At 39.9% G+C, this 20,556-nt stretch overlaps 2 protein-coding genes across 6 annotated transcripts in view; both read left to right on the top strand.

Moving 5' to 3' along the window:
• Positions 1–6,375, top strand: part of NUP107 (nucleoporin 107) — a 43,900-nt gene extending 37,525 nt beyond the window's left edge. For all 3 annotated transcript variants that reach the window (XM_037886981.2, XM_037886992.2, XM_037886987.1), the window contains 7 exons: positions 1,250–1,356; positions 2,315–2,417; positions 2,676–2,836; positions 3,164–3,289; positions 4,124–4,237; positions 4,973–5,140; positions 6,037–6,375. In XM_037886981.2, coding sequence (XP_037742909.1) covers positions 1,250–1,356; positions 2,315–2,417; positions 2,676–2,836; positions 3,164–3,289; positions 4,124–4,237; positions 4,973–5,140; positions 6,037–6,144 — 887 coding nt within the window. In that variant the 3' untranslated portion in view covers positions 6,145–6,375. The remainder of the gene's footprint in view (positions 1–1,249; positions 1,357–2,314; positions 2,418–2,675; positions 2,837–3,163; positions 3,290–4,123; positions 4,238–4,972; positions 5,141–6,036) is intronic.
• Positions 6,376–11,504: 5,129 nt separating this feature from the next.
• SLC35E3 (solute carrier family 35 member E3) lies at positions 11,505–20,293 on the top strand. Of its 3 annotated transcripts, XM_007065838.4 has the most exons (5): positions 11,514–12,093; positions 12,948–13,058; positions 15,188–15,346; positions 17,085–17,167; positions 17,674–20,293. In XM_007065838.4, the coding sequence occupies exons 1-5, from the start codon at positions 11,704–11,706 to the stop codon at positions 17,858–17,860; spliced, it is 930 nt and encodes a 309-aa protein (XP_007065900.3). In that variant the 5' UTR covers positions 11,514–11,703; the 3' UTR covers positions 17,861–20,293. The 3 variants fall into 3 exon arrangements, with proteins under 3 accessions (XP_037742899.1, XP_037742891.1, XP_007065900.3); XM_037886971.2 differs by lacking the exons at positions 17,085–17,167; positions 17,674–20,293 and adding an exon at positions 16,773–16,940 and having other exon boundaries at positions 11,505–12,093; XM_037886963.2 differs by lacking the exon at positions 15,188–15,346 and having other exon boundaries at positions 11,509–12,093.
• The last annotated feature ends 263 nt before the right edge of the window (positions 20,294–20,556 follow it).

Raw genomic sequence — 20,556 nt, 5'->3', positions numbered from 1 at the left:
CTTTCAGAAACATTAGTTCCATTATTACTGATCCCAGTTACACAAATGTTGGTCAGTTTTTACTATTTTCAGTTACACAAAATTTACATCATTTTTGTGAACAGTTACATTTTTCGGACTGGCCTGTGTTTCAGGAGGATCAGTCTATCTTTATAGCTGTTTCCTGGAATTGAATTTTTCTTTCTAAATTAACTTGTTACATTTTTTTTAACATGCAGTCACTTCCGAACCAGACAGGAAACAAAAATGCCAAGTTAACTGCCTGACTGATCCATGATATCCTTATTTTTGCAATGAGTTGGCCAAGGCTTTTGCGATTCCTACACAGGCCTGAATTAAGGAGCATGCAGCGAAGGCTTTTGTCAGACCCATATAATGACTCAAGGATTTGGCAGAGCTGTGAAGCTCGCTGTCCCTCTCCCATCCTGCTTACAGTGCGGCTTTCTGATCATCCATTGTGGTTGTAAAATTAACATACAACCTTTCCCTTCCTCTCCTCCCTTCTGAACAAAGAACTCCAGCTAAATGGCCAGCTTTGCTTCTTGCCTGGGAGGGGCCCTACTGTCACGTTCTAACTGGAATCTCTTGCGTAGAAGTATCTTTACTGTGGTGCTGTCTAATGTGTTGGTCAATGGAGCTTTTATGTATGTCCTCTGCTCATAAATACCCTTTCATCCAGGAAATATTCTGCCTCCTTTTTGGTTTTTTTTTTCTGAAACAGTGCATCTTATTTAGAAAACAAGACAATATAGCAATATAAGTATACTTCCTATATATTCATAATTGGAAGGGTGTCTGTTTGTTTTTTTTTCTTTAGCATTTTTATTCCAGAGACAACTTAGCGAAGATAACCTCTCTTCCCAAACAAGTTACTAATACGAAAGCACTGCTGTGAGGTTCCCTTAGTCTAGACTATTATAGCAGTTGTGTTGCCTCGTTTAGTCCAGGGTTCTGGGAACAGTTGGGTCTTAAAAAATGTGCCTATATATCAGTCCTACTACACAGACTGAGAAGCATACTTAAACTTTAATTGTTTTACTGCCCCTTCCCACTGTTGATTTTTTTTTCTTTAAAAACTCAACTGTCATTCTCCTTAATGCTGATGGTCAGTTTTGCATTTCAAGATCATACAGGTCAGCCTTGCAGTGAGCACAGTCATATAAGAATGACAATCACTAAAATAAAATGATCAATACGCTTCCTATAAAAATTGATTAAATATTGGTATATAATTTTATCTTAAACTTAGGTCTGGATGTTGCAACCATAACAAAAACTGTTGTTGAAAACATTCGCAAGAAAGATACTGGCGAGTTCACTCACCATGATCTTGCACTAGATGCTGGAACAACGGAGGTAAATATCTGTGTACAGATTTCAGCCAGCAATACAAAAATTCCAGTGTGCAGTATTCATGAACAAGACTCTCTTTATCGACAGTGTCCATATTTTTGTTTTCAAGCAAATGCAGAAAGCATGTGCAAGAGAGTGACACTTACTTTGCGGGGGGGAGGTGGGCAAAGAGTTGAAACAAGTGAATTCATATTGTGGGTTTGGTTTTTGCATATCTTGATCTTTCATGGCTGCAGTATGTGTTGAGTATATCCACTCTTCAGAGAGTAAATAGTAAATGGAGATTAAGTCAATAACACACCTCTGGGAAGGATGTGAAAGTGGTGAAGAGCTTTTTATAAATTTGGAAAACTAAATCTTCACCCTGATGTAAGAGTGTGCATTTGTTCAGTCTGTCTTCTCCATCTCAAGAACAAGTCTTTGATCTGACCTTCACTTTAGCACATGACTGACTGGCATATCTAAATTAAAGTGGAAAATGAAAACTTGCCTCCTGCCTTAGGTTGCTTGTCAACACCACTCAACAGCAGCTATGCAGTACTTTGGTGATCAATTCTGTAATTAGCCATGAACTCACTTTCCCAGAGTATGGTATGCGAGCAACTGGCCAAGTGGAGCTAGAGGAACCATTTGGCAAATATGTACTATTTCAGTCTGTCCAAGAAACTGTTAACTTTTAAAGAAATAGAGGGCAAGATTTTGAAGTGCAAATCAGCAGCTTGTCTGGTGGATAGTAATTAACTGAAACTTTGACTGGAATAGATTTTGGGTGGAACTAGGATACCAGAGAATGTTTTTCCCAAATGTTTTTGGTATTAAAACTGTGGTTAAACCAGTCTACCATAAGCATCCCGTAATGCTGTCTGGAGACTTCTTCGTAGGACGCTATTTAATATCCAGAACCAAATGTATTTAACATTTGCTTTATCCTTGAAAAAGTCTAATAAGTGTGCTTTTACAGGAAGATCGCTTGAAGATTGATGTGATTGACTGGCTGGTATTTGATCCTGGACAGAGGGCTGAAGCACTTAAGCAAAGCAATGCTATAATGAGGAAGTTCTTGGGTATTATCACTTTACAGATTTTATTTGGGTAGTAGATTTTAACATAGTCTCATTGACAGTTATTCTCAGCAATCTAAGAACGTTAGATTTGGGCTAAAATCATATAGCTCATTAAAGAGCATGACTAGGACAGTGAAGAGGGCAAGTATCCTCCATCTTGAAATTATAGCAAAATTGTATCATAAGTTTGTCACCAGCATTAACCAATTTTGTAACAACGTTATAAAAGTACTGAAATTCTAAATCGCATTGTCACAGCATCCAAGAAACATGAAGCAGCAAAAGATGTGTTTGTGAAGATTCCACAAGATTCCATAGCAGAAATATACAATCAGTGGGAGGAACAAGGAATGGATAGTCCGCTGCCAGCTGAAGATGACAATGCTATAAGAGAGCATTTATGTATCAGAGCATACCTGGTAAGAATCAAATACACTAAATGTTGGGTACTTGAAATCACTTACGGGTAACTATAATTTTCGCCTCTTATCTTAGGATTGGAAATGGCTCTAGAGAAGCATGTACATATTTGAGCAAATGTGCACTGTAGTTGAAATGTTACAAAGTGGTGCTGTTTTTCTGCACTGTTGACAAATGTTGACTCTTGAGTAACTTGGGAGAAGCAAGATGTGCTAAATTCTTCTATTGTAAAAACTTAACAAGGCGATCAGTGTAACTTGAGCAATTCACAGATCAAAGTCTGAATAGCAATCTTTAGCAAATGTTTTTTTTCCAATGCAATTTAGGAAGCCCATGAAACGTTCAATGAGTGGTTTAAACACATGAACTCAGCTCCACAGAAGCCTACTTTGCTGACACAAGCAAGCTTCACTGAGAGAGTGGCCCATGAACATAAAGAGAAGAAGTATGAGGTATACAGAATGCGTAGATGTTAGTCTCAAAGTCTGTTGACAAAGTATTTTGAAATGTAAAAATTATCACACAAATACTCTACATTCCAATAGTCCCTGTTTCGGAGGGACAGTCCACTTTTAATACAGTAGAAATGTACTAATTCACATTGATTGGGAGATCCATTTTGTGAATTACTGAATTTTGAATAGTGAAAATGAATTAAAAAATCAAACCTAGTAAAGCACTCCTATATTTATATAAAGCGCTCCTATATTTTACAACTGTATTTAATCTTTCTTATAGTACATCATAATATACTAGTAAATATTCTATTGTATAATTTTGTAAAAATATTCAGTCTTAGTAATACGAGACCTCACTACTACATTCTGCTAATAAATCTTCACTGGAAAGTGAGGGAGAGTGCTGTTTTGTGTGATGATCTATTGTATTTTACTACCCTCTTATAAAAGATGTTGCAGGTTTTTCTCACCAAAAGACCCTCTTTATAGACTTCACATGTTGACAAGTACAAAATATACTGTAGGTAGTTTAATTGAAACCTGCAATCTTGTTCTGGAGATACGGTAAAATAAGTTGTCAAAATATTATCATCTTCCTCTTATGGCTGTGCCTGCTTCGAAACTCTCTGTTTAACTCTCTTTATGTAGGTAATTAAGCATGCATGACAATATCTATTAGCAGCTGGCATTTCAGCTAAAATTTCAGCTAAAATTTAAGATTTGTATTTAGAATTAGATCTGTCAATGTCTATACGTCAGATTAAAATATCTGTTCTGTTAAAATAGGCCTTGGATATTCTGTTTATTCTGTTTGTTTTTCTCCTTCAGATGGATTATGGTATTTGGAAAGGTCTCTTGGATGCTGTAACAGCTGATGTGAAAGAGAAAATGTACAATGTCTTGCTATTTGTTGATGGAGGATGGATGGTTGATGTCAGAGAGGTAAAATGCACTCTTATACCCCAGAACAGGCCTCCAAAAAGCTGTTTCTACCCAACAATAGGAGACATTAGTGCTTCCCAGTCTCACTTGCTGTTGCTGCTCAGTCACAGTTCACTCTGGTGACTTGACTATCACCATGAATGGATTTTTTTCCCCATGGTTGGGAATATAAGAATTGCCCCCACCAAGTCCAGATTCCTGTCTCTGACAATGTTTAGTACCAGATTCATCGGAGGAGGTATAAGAAACCATGTAGTGAACATCTAAAGAATAGCATGCTCACAGGAGTAGTTTCTTCCAAACTCCTTCAGCTAGAAGCTGGCTTCTGCATTGCTTGAGATCAGAATGTGAATTTGCAGGACAAATCTACCTGAAAGAAGTTTACACAATCCATTAAATATGGTTGGAAAACATGGACTGCTTTAACTGGACACAGGCAAAACGTGGAGATGGCAACTAGTCTACACTTAGGGAAATACCCTATTATGAAACTTAATTTCCTTTTTGTGTTAAATTTTTAGGGAAAGTCATTTTCTTTGCAATACAATAACCATTTGTAAACTGATTTTAAGTCTTCAAAACTTGTAAATATGTGTTGTTTCCACTATATTTTGCTGCATTACTTTTCCCCCCTGACAGTTAGAATTGGGCAGAAGTACTGTTGCTTTGAGGACAATATAATAAAACCTAGTAAAGGAATGTACTTGTAACTAACACATGCTTTTCTATGGTAAGGATGCTGAAGATGACCCTGAACGAACACATCAGATGATCTTGCTGCGAAAACTGTGCCTGCCTATGATTTGCTTTCTACTTCATACAGTTTTACACAGCACCAGACAGTACCAGGAATGCCTGAGACTAGCTGATGTGGTCGCTTCAGAGCGACACAAGCTCTATGTGGTGAGACAAAGCTCAGAATCACTTATTTATTTGCATTTTAAATCTAATTTAAAGAAATCCACAATTGTTTAGTAAATTTAAAACTACAGAATGTGTGTTTGTAAATGAAGTCATGAAGCTACAGTTAGAAAAACAAACACTAGGTCATACTGTTTAATCCTGTTACTTGCAGCAGTAAAGGATTTCCTGATACAGTTAACGTTTTATGTGAGTTTTTTGCTATGCTTTCTTTCAGAGTTGATAAGGGCCATGAGAATTACACAGAAAATATTCAGATAACCAATATCTCATTCTTCTGCATGGTGCCATTTGTGTGGTTTTGGTGTTTTATTTTTTTTTAAATTGTAATCAAGATTTATTACCCTGCCATTACATTTCATCGGTGGTAGAGATCTTATTGACCCAGTACTCACTGATACAGTGTGTCAGGGCTTTTGTAAATTTAATGCCTTTGTTTCTAGTCCTTATGGCTGTGAAAAAATCTTTTTCCAGTGTGAATCAGTAACGGCTTGTCTTGCAGAGTTTTCAGGTAAACCATCAGCTGTAAGAGCTATGACCTGCTCAATTCAGTTGGTGTGGACTCTGAAGCCTAATGACAACAAACATATATGTTAATATTGCCTATTTCCCTGCTGATCTTTCTAGTGGAAACATGAAGCTGTTCTCAGTTAGTGAGTGGGTTTTGAGGTTGGTTGTTTGACTTTGCATACTCTGTCACTCTCTTCCAATCCTGACACCTGATCATGGAGTTCTTTTTTCTAACCTATTTGTCAGACCAAGTGTTGAGACTGCCTAGACATGAGTAAAGCAGCATACTTAAACCACTGTTTACTTGCAAATCTGTCTCCTCTGTAAAGAAGATATGATCTCATGTAGTATATATCTTTTATTTTTAGGTGTTTTCTAAGGAAGAACTCAGAAAGCTGCTACAGAAGCTGAGGGAGTCTTCTCTAATGCTTTTGGACCAGGGTCTTGATCCTCTGGGATATGAAATACAATCATAGTTCTACCATTCTAGTTATTGACAGGAACTTTTGAATGGCACTATAAATGGGAAGTCTGGACATCCTGTTCTGTTTGAAAAATACATACATTTTTGGGGTAGTAGTGTCTTTTTTGTAAAATTAAACTCAGATTTGAATATCTGTGTTTGAAAAATGCCGACTAAATACTTGATGCAAGTTGATATACAGTCTTTTCTTAAATGTTTTTCCAATAAAATTGCTTCATAAGCAGAAACCCTATTGTCTGTTGATTCTAACATAAAAATGTACATTAGGGCCCCAATGCTGCAAGTGACTCCAAATATGTGAACAGACCCCTTCACTTAATCAGGCAATTCCAAAGGAGCCACTTGTGGACTGGAACTGTCAGCCACCAGCAGAAGAATGTCCAGAAGCCACGATCCCTCAACTGAGGAAGATGACTGTGCTGGTTAACAAACTGACCTGGTTTAGAAACTAAGTGAAGGCAGCTATAAACATAATATATATTAAAATAAATGGAATAATGGAGAAGTTGATAGTAAGGAATATAAATCAGAAGTTAGGAATTCTAGAAAACTGATAGAGAAGCAAAGGAACGCAAGGAGAAATCTATGGTCAGCAGTGTTAAGGACAATAAAAAGGAGTTTCTTAAATATATTGGGAACAAAAATAATCCTGACAATGGTATTGTACCATTACTAGACAGAAATGGTAGAATTATCAGTAATGATGCAGAAAAGGCAGAAGTGTTCAATAAATATTTCTGTTCTGTTTTTGGGGGAAAAAAGATCTCATCATATGGTCCTAACTCTTTCCATTCCGCTAGTCTCTTGAGAGGATGTTAAACAGAAGCTGTGAAGTTAGACATTTTTAAATCAGGTCCAGATAACTTGCCTCCAAGAGTTTGCAGCACTGCTCATGTTGATTTTCAGTAAGTCCTGAAGCACTGGAGAAGCTCCCAAAGACTGGAAGAAAGCTAATGACGTGCCATTTTTTAAAAAGGGGAAATGGGATGCCCAGGTAACTATAGGCATGTCAGCCTGACATCAATTCTGGGCAAGATAATGGAGTGGCTGATTCAAAGCTCAACAAAGAATGTAAGAAGGGTCATGTAATTAATGCATATTAACATGGGTTTATGGAAAATAGATCCTGCCAACTAACTTGATATCTTTGAAGAGATTACAAGTTTGGATTGTAAAGGTAATACCACTGATGTAATATACTTTGGCCTGGTCTATACTGGGGTGGGGGGATCGATCTAAGTTACGCAATGATGTGAATAATATAGCTGAAGTTGATGGACTTAAGACACCACAGTGAGTAGGTCTCACTATGATGAGTCGACTGCTGCCGCTTCCCCGTCAACTCTGCCTGCGCCTCTCGTGGTGCTGGAGTATAGGAGTCCAGGGGAGAGCGCTCGGGAGTTGATTTATTGCATCTAGATTAGACACAATAAATCAACCCCCGCTGGATCGATTGCCGCCCGCCGATCCGGCAGGTAGTGTAGACATATCCTTAGACTTCTGTAAGGCATTTGACTTGGTACCGCATGAGATTTTCATTTAAAAAAACAACAACCTAGAACAATATAAAACTAACATGGCACACATTTAAATGGGTTAAAAACTGATTGTAATGTAATTGTAAATGGGGAATAGTCATCAAGCAGATGTATTTCCAGTTGGATCCCTCCAGGATTGGTCCTCGGCCCTATGCTATTTAATGTTTTCAATGAATGACCTAGAAGAAAACAAAATCATCAATGAAAATTTGCAAGTGACACACACAGTGGGGGAGTGGTAAATAATGATCACTTAATAAACTGGGCACAAGCAAACAATATGCATTTTAATATGGCTAAATGAATACATCTAGGAACAAAGAACTCAGGTCATACTTACAGGATGGGGGACTCTATGGTGGGAAGCAGTGACTGAAAAAATATTTGGGGGTCGAGGTGGATAATCAGCAGAATGTGAGATATGTGTGATACTATGACTAAAACAGCTGATGCAATCCTTGGATGCAAATATGGGAATCTTGTGTGAGTGGAGAGATTATTTTATCTCTCTTTGTCAATGGTGCAATCACAGTTGGACTACTGCATCAATTCTGGTGCCCACAATTCAAGAGGAATGTTGATAAATTGGAGAGGGTTCAGAGAAGAGCTGTGACAATGATTAAAGGATTAGATCATATACCTTATAGGAACAGGCTCAAATTGCTCAATCTATTTAGCATAACAAAGAGAAGGGTAAGGAGTAACTTGATCATAGTCTATAAGTATCTCCGTGGGGAGCAAATATTTAATAATGGGCTCTTCAATCTAATAGAACGGTATAACATAACCCAATGGCTGAAAGTTGAAGCTAGACATTCAGATTGGAAATAAGGCACACATTTTTAACACTGAGGGTAATTAACCAATGGAACAACTTAGCAAGGGTGGTGATGGATTCTCCACTGACAATTTTTACATCAAGATTGGTTGTCTTTCTAAAAGATATGCTATGGATATGGAATTATTTTGGGAAAGTCCTATGGCCTGTATTATACAGGAAGTCAGATTACATGATCACAGTGGTCTATTCTGGCCTTGGAATCTGAAGGGAATGAGGCTGCAGGGAAATGTGTGTAGGGAAGTGGGGAAAGAAGACAACAGTTGGGAGGAAGGGACGTTAAATTAAGAACACACAAAGATGGAGTTACTAAGCCTTTTAAAAAAAGACTACTTATTGCTTGAAAGGCAGTTAAAATATCTGCATGTGTTCTTGATATTACTATTTCATTTCGTGTAAGCAATCAGTGTAGTTGCTTCAGGGATGGTGTGATCTCAAATGGGGAAAAGTGGTCCATGTTTTGAAAAAGTTTGAAAATTCTTGTGCCAGAATCATCATTTCCTTTAGAAACCCCACTTTCATGATGTTTATAGCCATCATTTTAATTACACATTTAACTAAAACCTGGAGCTGTATTTTTTTTTCATAGCTGGAGAAGAGCAGCTAGAACTAGCTATTGCACACGTTTTGATTTAGTAACCCAAGCATTGTCGATCCTGGTCTAGCAGCAGCTCAGAGTTTGAAAGGGGAGCCTCTTGTCAGTGTCCATGCCACAGACCCTTTCTGGTTGTATCAAGAAGCTGTTCTAATGGGCTGGGCAAGATAGAACTCTCTTTGAAATTCTTTGCTGCTCCTAACAGTGAATCCAGAGCAACAAGATACTCTCTCTTTCCAAGGGCTGGGAATGCTGTAGACAGAGACGGCCGAAATAGAAAGATGGGTGAGAAACTGAACCTAAGCATTTCAGCTCTGAGTACTAATCACGGTACCATCAGGCCAATCCTATACTTCTGCTTTTTTATTAAGATCAACTGATTTCCCTACTTAACCAAGAGTTTCACTGCAACCACAAAAACAGAATTTCTAAAAGATGTACTGCTTCTGGGTGCTTGTGTACGAGTCCATTTCTGCATTGGCTATATTCAGTTCACAAGCAAAAAGATGTCAGACCAGCATAGTCATATGTTGCCACTAGTAATAAAAATTCTGCAGGCTAAATTAGGCCCTTAGTGACACACCTGTACCTTGAATGAGTTTGTACAGGTGCAACTGACGGGAACTTATTAAACATTTTCTTAATGCACTGGTTTTTGAAGCACAAATGCCTACCAAAAGATTTAATGGGGGGGACGGGGACGGACCTGAAACTACTTAATGTCTCAAGGGAGGAACTGTGTTAAGTATCACCCCTCACAATGTTTGAAGGTTTCGGAGTAGCAGCCGTGTTAGTCTGTATTCGCAAAAAGAAAAGGAGGACTTGTGGCACCTTAGAGACTAACAAATTTATTTGAGCATAGTAAGCTTCCGTGAGCTACAGCTCACTTCATCGGATGCACCGATGAAGTGAGCTGTAGCTCACAAAAGCTTATGCTCAAATAAATTTGTTAGTCTCTAAGGTGCCACAAGTCCTCCTTTTCTTTTTGCGAATGTTTGAAGCTGTTTCCCATTTTGATTGGCTAGGTATTGGATGGTTCCATTCAAAATACTGCTCATTTGGCACCTTAAGAAGCTGTACTTGAATGGCCAAAATAATAATTTAACTGTCTTCTATGGACAAGGAAACCAGTCTTTGTCAGTGAGACTGTACAATATTTAGGGCAGGGGCTCTCAAACTTCATAGCACCGCAACCCCCTTCTGACAACAAAAATTACTACACGATCCCACAAGGGGGGACCGAAGCCTGAGCCCCTCCAAGCCCCATTGCCCTGTTGGGGGGGGAAGAAGGGCCCAAGCCCAAGCCCCACCTCCCCGGAAGGGCAGGGGGACAAAGCACAAGGACTTCAGCCCCAGGCAGGCAGCCTGTAACCTGATCCCTACCAGCCAGGGTTGAGGCAATCAGGCTTCAACTTTGCCCCCAGGCAATAGGGCTTGGGCTTCAGCCCCCAGCCCCAGCAAGTCTAATGCCAGGCCTGGCGACCCTATTAAAATGGGGTTGCCACCCACTTTGGGGTCCTGACCCATAGTTTGAGAACTGATGGTTTAGGGCAGTGGTTCTCAAACTTTTGTACTGGTGACCCCTTTCAAATAGCAAGCCTGTGAGTGTGACGCCCCTTATCAATTAGAAACACTTTTTAATATATTTAACACCATTATAAATGCTGGATGCAAAGCGGGGTTTGGGGTGGAGGCTGACAGCTTGTGACCCCCTACGTAATAACCTCACAACCCCCTGAGGGATCCCAACCCCCAGTTTGAGAACACCTGGTTTAGGGTAATGAAACCCAGCCTCAGCTCTCCAACACGGGGCTATTTACAGATCTGCTTCTGCCCAGTCTCCCTCAGGAAGATTTTATTTTCCAGCTGTTTCCCCACCAGGAAAGGATTTTGCTGAGCGGCTACTACCCGTTCTCTGCAGGTCAGGTAGTCTGGGGGCATTTTTGCTGTGTTCAATCTCACCCTGGGGACACAGATTCGGGGTGTGTGGGGGGGATTTTGCTGTGGGTTCATTTCTTTGACTGTGGTGACAGGATTAGAAAGGACCTTTCGGGTCATGAAGTCCAGGCCTCACTCGCAACACTGTGGTGTGGTCCTGTTCATTAACCGAGCAAACTACCGGTAATTATTATGACTAATGGGAGGCAAACGCACGACTGGGAGGCTGCTTGGGGCCCTCGCTCCTCTGACGGCCAGAAACCTCGTTCCCAGCGGGGTCCATTCATCCGCGGCCAGTTCCTAGCGACCCCTGCCTAGGCCGGCCCAGCACCCCCGCTTCGCTGGCTCGTCTCCCGCCAGGGGGCGAGCGGATTGCGCGCGAGCGAGCGAGCGACCGCCCCGGGCTGGGCGGGTTTGGGCCGGGGCTGCCTCCGCCGGCCCTGCCCGCCCCCTGGCTCCGCAAGCGGAAGCTCCCGCGCCCCGCCCCCGGTGTGGCGTGGTGGTGGGCGGGGGAAGGCGGCGACCCCTGCCCGCCCGGGTGCGCTGGCTGCGGGCGGGCTGCCTGCTCCGTACCCGTTGGCCGGGCAGCCGGCCCGGCTGAGCGCGGAGGAACCGGAGGCGCCGGCTGGGCTGCCGGGCGCCATGGGCTCGGGGCCGGGGCCGGGCTGGCTGGCGGCCGGGCTGCTGGTGAACCTGGTCGCCTCCATCTGCATCGTGTTCCTGAACAAGTGGCTCTACGTGCGGCTCGGCTTCCCCAACCTGAGCCTCACGCTGGTGCACTTCGCCGCCACCTGGCTCGGCCTCGGCCTGTGCCAGGCGCTGCGCGTCTTCGCCCCCAAGAGCCTGCGGCCCCGCCAGGTGCTGCCCCTGGCGCTCAGCTTCTGCGGCTTCGTGGTGTTCACCAACCTGTCCCTGCAGAGCAACACCATCGGCACCTACCAGCTGGCCAAGGCCATGACCACGCCGGCCATCGTGGCCATCCAGAGCCTCTTCTACGGCAAGAGCTTCCCCCTGCGCATCAAGCTGACCCTGGTGAGCGCCGGGCGCGGGGAGCGCCGCGCCCGTCCCCGCTTCCAGCCTCTCTGCCTGGCCGGATCGGGGAGCCCCCAGGGGGAGACCGGGGGGGGGGAGCGGATCGGGGAGCTCCCGGCGCCGAGGGAGGCAGCTTCCTCTGTCTTTCCCCTCTTGCCCCTTGCCAAAGGGTTGTTTCCCCCTTTCCAGCCACGTTACCGCCTGTCCCTTTGGCGCTCGCTGACTGAGTAAATCTGTTAGTTGAGTCACCAGGATGTCGCTGGTTCTGTGGCTCCTTGGGCAGAAGCGCTGGGTTAATGGGCATGTACCTTGTCTCTTGTGCTGGTGAGTGGGGTCGAGGTGCTGTTGCTTGTGTGGACTGCGGGGAAACCTCTGAAATAGGTAGTCATGAGCAAAACCGCAGCCCCATCACCAAATGCCACCAGCCCATCTCTGGCTACTAGGGGCCTCCATGGAATCTCAACTCTTGCGGGTCAGTGTGATGGCCTTCACGTTACTTTGATACTTTTTCATACCATCAAGGGATTGTAGCAGTGTTATATGGGGCTTCTGTCCTGTTTGCCAGCGCCTGAGAGGCAGCATGGGAGACAGTGCAAGTCAATCTTTGTAAAATTCTCTAAAGATGAAATGCGCTAAGTGTTATTACTTTAAAATACAATTTGTGTATCGCTCATGCCATGTCTTAATCACGGAATATAGCTTTACAATCTCTAGTTATAAAGCTTGAGTAACTCCAGATAAAAGGGTGATGTGTGTGCAGACCTTTCCAAAACATTGGGGGAGAACAAGTTTTGATCCATTGAGTTCCATCTGCAGCAAATGTAAATAATAGCCAACATTTTCTTTCCTTACAGATTCCCATAACTTTAGGTGTATTCCTAAATTCCTATTATGATGTGAAGTTTAACTTCCTTGGAATGGTGTTTGCTACCCTTGGTGTTCTAGTTACATCCCTTTATCAAGTGGTTAGTAACTTGTTCTTCTCTATATGCATGTTTCATAACAAAAATAACGTTTTGACACCTTGTTTCAAATTTCAGAAAGTAATAGAGGCAGGCTAAGTGGTCTGGAAATAGTATGTCTTAAGTTAGTCATGGTCTGTAGTAGTAGGGAAGAGATTTCTGGTACTACACAGCTCTTTAGCAGAAAAGGGCATAACAAGATACAGTGGTTGGAAGCCGAAGCTCAGCTAATTCAGACTAGAATTTTAAGGCACACATTTGTAACAGTGAGTGTAATAACCATGGGCACAACTTACTTAGTAACATGGTAGAGTCTCTGTCACTTGAAGTCTTTAAATCAAAACTGGATAGCTTTCTAAAAGATATGCTATCGCTCAAACAGAACTTATGGGCTTGAGGCAGGAATCACTAGGTGAGGTTCTATTGACTGTCATGCTAGGTGATGGTGATGCGCTTTTTTGGCATTAAAAATCTATGAAAAGAGGAGGAGAAACAAGCAAAGTTACTGTGATGGTGCAACATTACATGTGAGGCAGAACTGCTAGTTGGCCTATGGGTGAAATTCTATCCTGTGCTTTCTTAGAAAGTCCTTAAATAGAATTTAGCATAATTATAGTTATTTTAATTTAGAACAGAGATTATTTCAGTATAGTAAATTCTCTTATATAATGAATGCTGCATTACTGACAGTAAATGCTCTTTATTAAATGTTAGCTTTATTATAGTTAAGTGCAATAAAATATAAAATCAATGCCTTGAAAATAATTTGTCTAAGGGTTTTCATTTATAACATTCATTTTACTAATCATAGATGCAAAGATAACAGTAGTTGTATTAAATTATACATGCTGAAAATCTCAGTTGTAATCAGTATCAAAATGAAGTTTAGTATATGTATAATTAAAGGAAGGAAAACCCTGGAATTATAAAAATGTTAGTCATGCTTGTTAGCATATATATCGAAATGCCAACTAAGGTGGGGCATAGGGAGAGTAACAGCAGTTAGAAGTAGATTTTATTTAAACATACATTAAATTATTACTAGAATTTATTTCTTGTGAATGTCTGTCATAAGAATATATAACAGGGCTGTTGCATATTAAGGTACACTATGAACTTTTCAGTGGTTCTCAACCAGAGGTACGCAGAAGTCTTCCGGGGGTTCATCAACTCATTTAGATATTTGTCTAGTTTTACAACAGACTATATAAAAAACACTGTCAAAGTCAGTACAAACTAAAATTTCACACAGACAATGACTTTATACTGCTCTATATACTGTACACTGAAATGTAAGTATAATATTTATATTCCAATTGATTTATAATTTTATGGTAAAAATGAGCAAGTAAGCATTTTTTCTGTAATAATGTGCTGTGACACTTCGGTATTTTATGCTTGATTTTGTAAGCAAGCACTTTTTAAGTGAGGTGAAACGTGGGGTACTGAAGACAAATCAGACTCCTGGAAAGGTTGAGAGCCACTGGTTTAAAGAGTTGCCTAAAATATGCTGTTCAAATGTTGCATGCTTTCACACACATTTGTGGTAACTGCATGCAAGTAACTTGATGCAGTCAGCTATGACTTTAATAATTGTGCTCAGGCATTCCATAATAGTAGAAAGTTGAAAAGATAGGTAGTTTCTGTAATACTGCTTGCTCTTATTGGAAGAAGGTACTGAACCCTAGCGAGGCTACATCTAGAATTGGTGTGAGAATGAAAGGAGCCAGCTTTTTCCAAAACCCCCTATTTATCTCTCCTTCCTCAAGTGGCAGATCCTCTCATAGAGAATGTGAGGAGACAAAGAATAGAGAGAAGATGAAGGGAGGAAGATTCAAGCATTAGCCATCAGACATTGCGATGAAAAAGCTCTTTCAGCCAATTCTCTTCCTTGCTCATATGCCTGCATCCAGTGGCTTACTACTGTCTACTCAAAATAGGGGGGGAGACTAACACACATGCATCTGGTTAAAATATTTGGTGTTCAGTAAATGGAAGTGGAAAACATAACAATCATGCTATTTATTATGTAGTGCCGACCATGTGAGAGTCCCCCCTTATTAGTAATCAAGTTGCTTTTATATGAGGACTTGATTTTCCTCATGTTTAACAACTTTATCTCTTGGTTTTAGTGGGTAGGAGCCAAGCAGCATGAGTTGCAGGTTAACTCTATGCAGTTGCTGTACTATCAGGCACCAATGTCCTCTGCCATGTTGTTGTGTATCGTACCCTTCTTTGAGCCAGTATTTGGAGAAGGGGGGATATTTGGACCCTGGACACTTTCTGCTGTGGTAAGATTTTATATTTTATTTTTTTAATTTAACACCAGTGATCTTATCACTTAATATAACAGCTTCACATACAGTCATTGACAGTGAATATGATGGGGGCTGTGAGGAAAGAGAATCACTCCCTGCTCCCCTTAATTGTTTAAGCCCCACTGTGTGAGAGAGGAGTATCTCTGTCAACATGTTTGTCTGTGGCCTGGTCTACGCTTAGGTCAAAATAGCTACAGCACTCAGGGGTGTGAAAATCCACACCCCTAAGAGCTGTAGCTACACCATCCTAAACCCAGTATAAATGTAGCTAGATTGGTGGGTGGCTGTTTCCCTCAACCTAGCTGTCAGGGAGGTGGAGTGACAGAAAAACCCCATTTGTAGGATGTGTCTGTGCTACCGGGTTATGTCACTATAGTCCCTCTGGTGTAGAAGTGGCCTAAGAGTGTTCTTGCCTTATCCTTGTTTTTGGTTAGAGGTCATTTTAGTAACGGGGAAAAAAGTAGATATTGGCTCCCTCTAAAGTTCAGGAATAAGTAACTTTTTAAACAGTTTATTTAGGAAGCTTTAGTTGCCATGTAAATATTAGAAACACAACAATCATTACAGCAGTGAGCTTTTGTTTAGAGACATGATACGGTAATATAGTCATCAGATTTCTGTCTTCTACAGGGTGTTACTTTCATAGTGAGCATCATTACAACATGTCATTTCTAGTGATTTTATTAAATTAAGTAAAATCTCTGATTACACATTTAACAAACCAGACATCTATCAAATGTTAATATTTAAAAAAATTGACAGTTGCGCCGGTTATTTGCAGGTGAATGTGCTTTTTCTGAGTATTCAGTAAATGGTAACCAAATATCTAACTGTCTATTTGTCCTCTGTGTGTTTTGCTGGGGACATAACTGGTGTGTTAATATTTCCATGACAACCTTCCATATTTTGTGAACCATTCCTCTAGAGATGGACCATTTTTCTTTTCCCAACGAGAAGCTTGTCCTAGTTTTTTAAAGTACAATTATGTAAATGACCCTTGAGCCAGCAGTCACTCTCCACTGTGGGAAAGATACAAATGCTTTCACTGCTCTTGGACTTCACTTCTGGGGGAGGAGTGCTGGTAGTGGTTACCTTCTGCAGTCAGTAGCTGCTTTGTCCTAGGAGGGCTCTAATCTCCTCCTTCATCCTCATCTTCTTGATGTCCCTCAAGAGGATCAGGGCTCAAATATATATTCATTACATACTATTGTCTAAGGCGGAAGGGATCTTTAATTTAGAAAGTGCCAGTTACCCAATTAGTGATATGTCACGTAATGATTGATGCAAGATCTCCCTCTTAATGGTACTGATTAGTCACAACAAATGGGACAGATATCTCATAATTATTTCTGTAACCTTAACTAAGTTTTGCATCTAAAAGCTGTGATCTCTTAAATAGGGTTATGGAACATCATTTTTGTGAGAGCAGTTGAGTATCTGGGGCTATTTCTCAGACATAGCAAGTAAAGAGAAAGAAGATACGCATTTTGACGCACAATTCACCGTTTGAGACCATGTTCTGAACTTCTTAAATCATCAGTGTCTACATTAAATTAGAACTCATGTTTGCCTTTTGTTTGCTCTCTTCTCTTGTGTGATATCTTACTGATTTGCATTTGACAGTAAAGAAACCTCATTAAACAATTTGGGGTGTAACTAGAGATGGTCAGAAATATATGTTAGTTTACTGACTGTGTCCATTAATCCACAGTTAATGGTGCTGCTGTCTGGTATAATAGCCTTTATGGTAAACTTGTCCATTTACTGGATCATTGGAAACACATCACCTGTCACGTATCCTTTTATTATTGGCCACTCCCATTGTTTTCAGATGAATGGCAGTATCCAGCCAAGTATATTTCACAATGAAAAAAGCCCATTGGACAAATAGGCTGGTAAATTTACCTGCTTTATTGTGAATGTTAAAACTGGAAAAGCACAATTGAGTTTCTCAGTGTTCTTTCCCTCAATATGTACAGACAATTCTGGTTAATTTAGTAGTAAGAACTTTGTCCATAAGAACAGTATTAAAACATTTACACATGTTCTGGTGACTATATAGTAAATGCATAAAGTGATTCCTGTTTGTATATCAAATATCAGTTAATTTGTAAAGCACTTTGTGCGAAAGGTGTTACATAAATGCAAGTTGTTAATTATAATTGCACAGATAAAATTGAAAAGTTGTGTGAATACAAATTGATGTCCATTTTGGGGATAGATAGTGAATCTATTAAGCATTCATATGTTTATTTTTAATATTTTGACTATTTGTTGTGATCCTTAACAGAGATGTGTAGATATAATATGTTTGGACACTTCAAGTTCTGCATCACTTTGTTGGGAGGGTACCTGTTGTTTAAAGATCCACTGTCACTTAATCAAGTCCTTGGGATTTTGTGTACTTTGTTAGGCATTTTAGCTTATACCCATTTCAAACTTAGTGAGCAGGAAGGGAGTAAGAGTAAACTGGTTCAGCGTCCATAAATCAAGATATTCTGGAGATAATAAATAAACCTTCAAAGGGAAGGAAAACCGGTATTAAATATGCACTGATTGTAAAACGGGCAAAATAGCTGAAATAAAATTTGTATTGGTATTACCACCAGGATCATCGTGCTGGAAAAAAAAATAAAATGAATCATTACATAAAACATATTTGCCATCTTAGTCCAGCCTATATTTAAATAGTAAAAAGAAAAGGAGTACTTGTGGCACCTTAGAGAAGTACTCCTTTTCTTTTTGCGGATACAGACTAAGACGGCTGCTACTCTGAAACCTATTTAAATAGTAACATTTAAAAAAATGATCAAGTGGTCCAAGTCAAATTAGAATGGAAATTCTATAGAAGTAATTACGACTTTCACACTGAAATAAAATGAGCTCATCTTGGTTAATGTTACATAAATGCTGAAGGAATTAATTTTGCCCTTTGTGATATCATGCCAGTGTTACTATTGTAAAAAATCTTGTTCGAAACACTTATATGCAAATATTCTGGTACATGACAGCACATGCTTCCTGTTTGTCTGGTAGATTAAAAGGCAACTTGCTTTTTTTGGTTTTTTTGGTGTTTTGTTTAGTTTTTTTTAAACTGTCAAACATAATTCTGATTCTGACGTGCTTGCTTACGTGTTTGGCATAACTACCTGAATAACTTTCAGTAGAAGGGCTCAGATAAAATTATTAGTGGAGTGGAGACTCAGGCAACTGATCTAACTAGTTATCAATTTGAACCAAAACCAAACACCCCAAACTTTGGGAAAGTTGGAAACCGGCTCTGAACTTTGCAGCTCAAGTTCATCTGTAGATCTACCAGGATATTTAGTAAGTCACTAGTGTTTTGGAAAACATTCTGTTTCTGCTTCATGATTTTCTAGTGTCAAAAATGGACTTTCACATGACTTTTTGAACCTTCGTGGGCTTAGTAAAGCTACATAGCTTGCTTTAATTGCCAAATGAAAATGGTTTTGCAAGTAAGAACACAAACACCCACCTGTTTTGGGCAGCAGATAAACTATGCCAAGACTCGGTCCAAAGAAATCTTTAAGTTAAAAAATCTAAGTAGTTAGGATGTGGGAGTTGAACCTCCTGTTGTTCTAATCCTTTCCCTAATGTGTGCCTGTAGTTCCCTCAAAAGGGCAAGGTGCATCCTATATTTGCATCCTATATCCTACCATTGTTACTGTTTGTATAGGGAAAGGCCAATGGGTTGCTGAGAAATTTAATTTCTGTCATGCTGCCCATGATATACTGGAAAGACAATCTCTTCAAGGGAATCTGCAACAGGTGATGACCTTGGGATGGGCATAGGTTCCACTGTAAATTGCGGGTGCTTTGAAGATTACCTTGGGCCAGAGCTGTGCATAGTTTTTGGGCTATTTGGAAAGGCAGGTTTATGGGCCATATTGTAGAAAATTGAAAGTTACATCAATTTTCCTGTTTTCAGTAAACATGGTAGAAACATAAGTTTGCCAGATTGGCAAGTGATTAGAATTTATTCGCATTACTGCACTGGCATTTTGTTGTTTTATCTTCATTTATTTATAGTTGCTTTAAAGAGGAAAATCATATGAACAGAAACGTGTTTAGGTTTTACAGCCACCAACATAAATGGTTGGGTGGGTAGTTCTTCTAAGCTTTTTTTACAGATTAAATTATCAGAAACCTTAATGCTATGATAATGTGCAAGAAGCAATCTCAATCAAGTTATTTTTACAGTGAGGCCTGTTTTCAGGCTTGTACCTTGTTCAGTTTTCGGAGTTTGATTTTTAAAAACAATTTCTCTTGTGTAGCTTAAATTTACATCAGATTACTCTGTGTTGTTTCAGTATTCTAAACAGTTGACATCTTTACCAACGGTATCTGAGGCATTGTACAGGTTCAAGGAAAATTTCTTTTGTATACATTTTTATAAATCTATAATTTGTTAGAATTTAAAGACAAATATGGACTGCTATGAAATATGTGCAGAACAGTGCAGTCTTTAGGTGCATATTCTTCAGTACATGCACTGAGAAAAGAGTTTGCAATGATTTGTGCTGTGCACAAGCTCTTCTAAAATGTAAATACACCACGAGGACGTTCTTAGGGTTAGAAATAAGATGCCTGAAAAGCCTGTGTGATGACAAAATCTGAGATGGGATTGATGTATATAACAAGAAAAGAACTGAATGAAAATGTATGGTGGTGCAAATGATTTTCACCGCAGCATCTGATCTTCAAAATGGCAAAAGAAAATTAAGTAAGTAATTCAAAAGCATTGGTGACTGAAAAGGCTACATTATAAATGTAGTCTGTTGCTGGAAAATGTACAAGTTCTGTAGGTCACTGAAGTGACTGGATTTTTTTCATATAGTTTACAGTTCTACTTTGGGTTTTACCTAGTATGACTGATGAATAAAACAATTCTTGAACTTCTCTCTTGTCTGTCTTTGTCAAATGTTTCAAAATATTAAACAGGGAAGACTTGCGTAATCATGGGCTAAATAGATTCCTTGATACATAGCTAATTAATTACGTGACCTGTACTGTACCTCTAGTTATTGTTCTGTTTTTGAGAAGAGGTGTAGCTGGATTTTTTCCCATTGAATTGACTGCATTTTTAATGAAATGTCTGGGGCATCTATAATATAAGACAAGTACCACTTGTGGTTTTATAAACATATTATACATGCTCGAGG

Source organism: Chelonia mydas, chromosome 1, assembly GCF_015237465.2.
Source record: "Chelonia mydas isolate rCheMyd1 chromosome 1, rCheMyd1.pri.v2, whole genome shotgun sequence".
NCBI lineage: Eukaryota > Metazoa > Chordata > Testudines > Cheloniidae > Chelonia > Chelonia mydas.
This window is presented reverse-complemented; position numbering and strand designations above follow the sequence as displayed.

Excerpts from the sequence above, each read along its gene's own strand:
- SLC35E3 (XM_007065838.4), top strand. The coding sequence starts at position 11,704 with ATGGGCTCGGGGCCGGGGCCGGGCTGGCTGGCGGCCGGGCTGCTGGTG. Across the intron at positions 12,094-12,947 it reads TGCGCATCAAGCTGACCCTG|ATTCCCATAACTTTAGGTGT; the intron begins GTGAGCGCCGGG and ends CTTTCCTTACAG. Across the intron at positions 17,168-17,673 it reads GGAAACACATCACCTGTCAC|ATATAATATGTTTGGACACT; the intron begins GTATCCTTTTAT and ends AGAGATGTGTAG.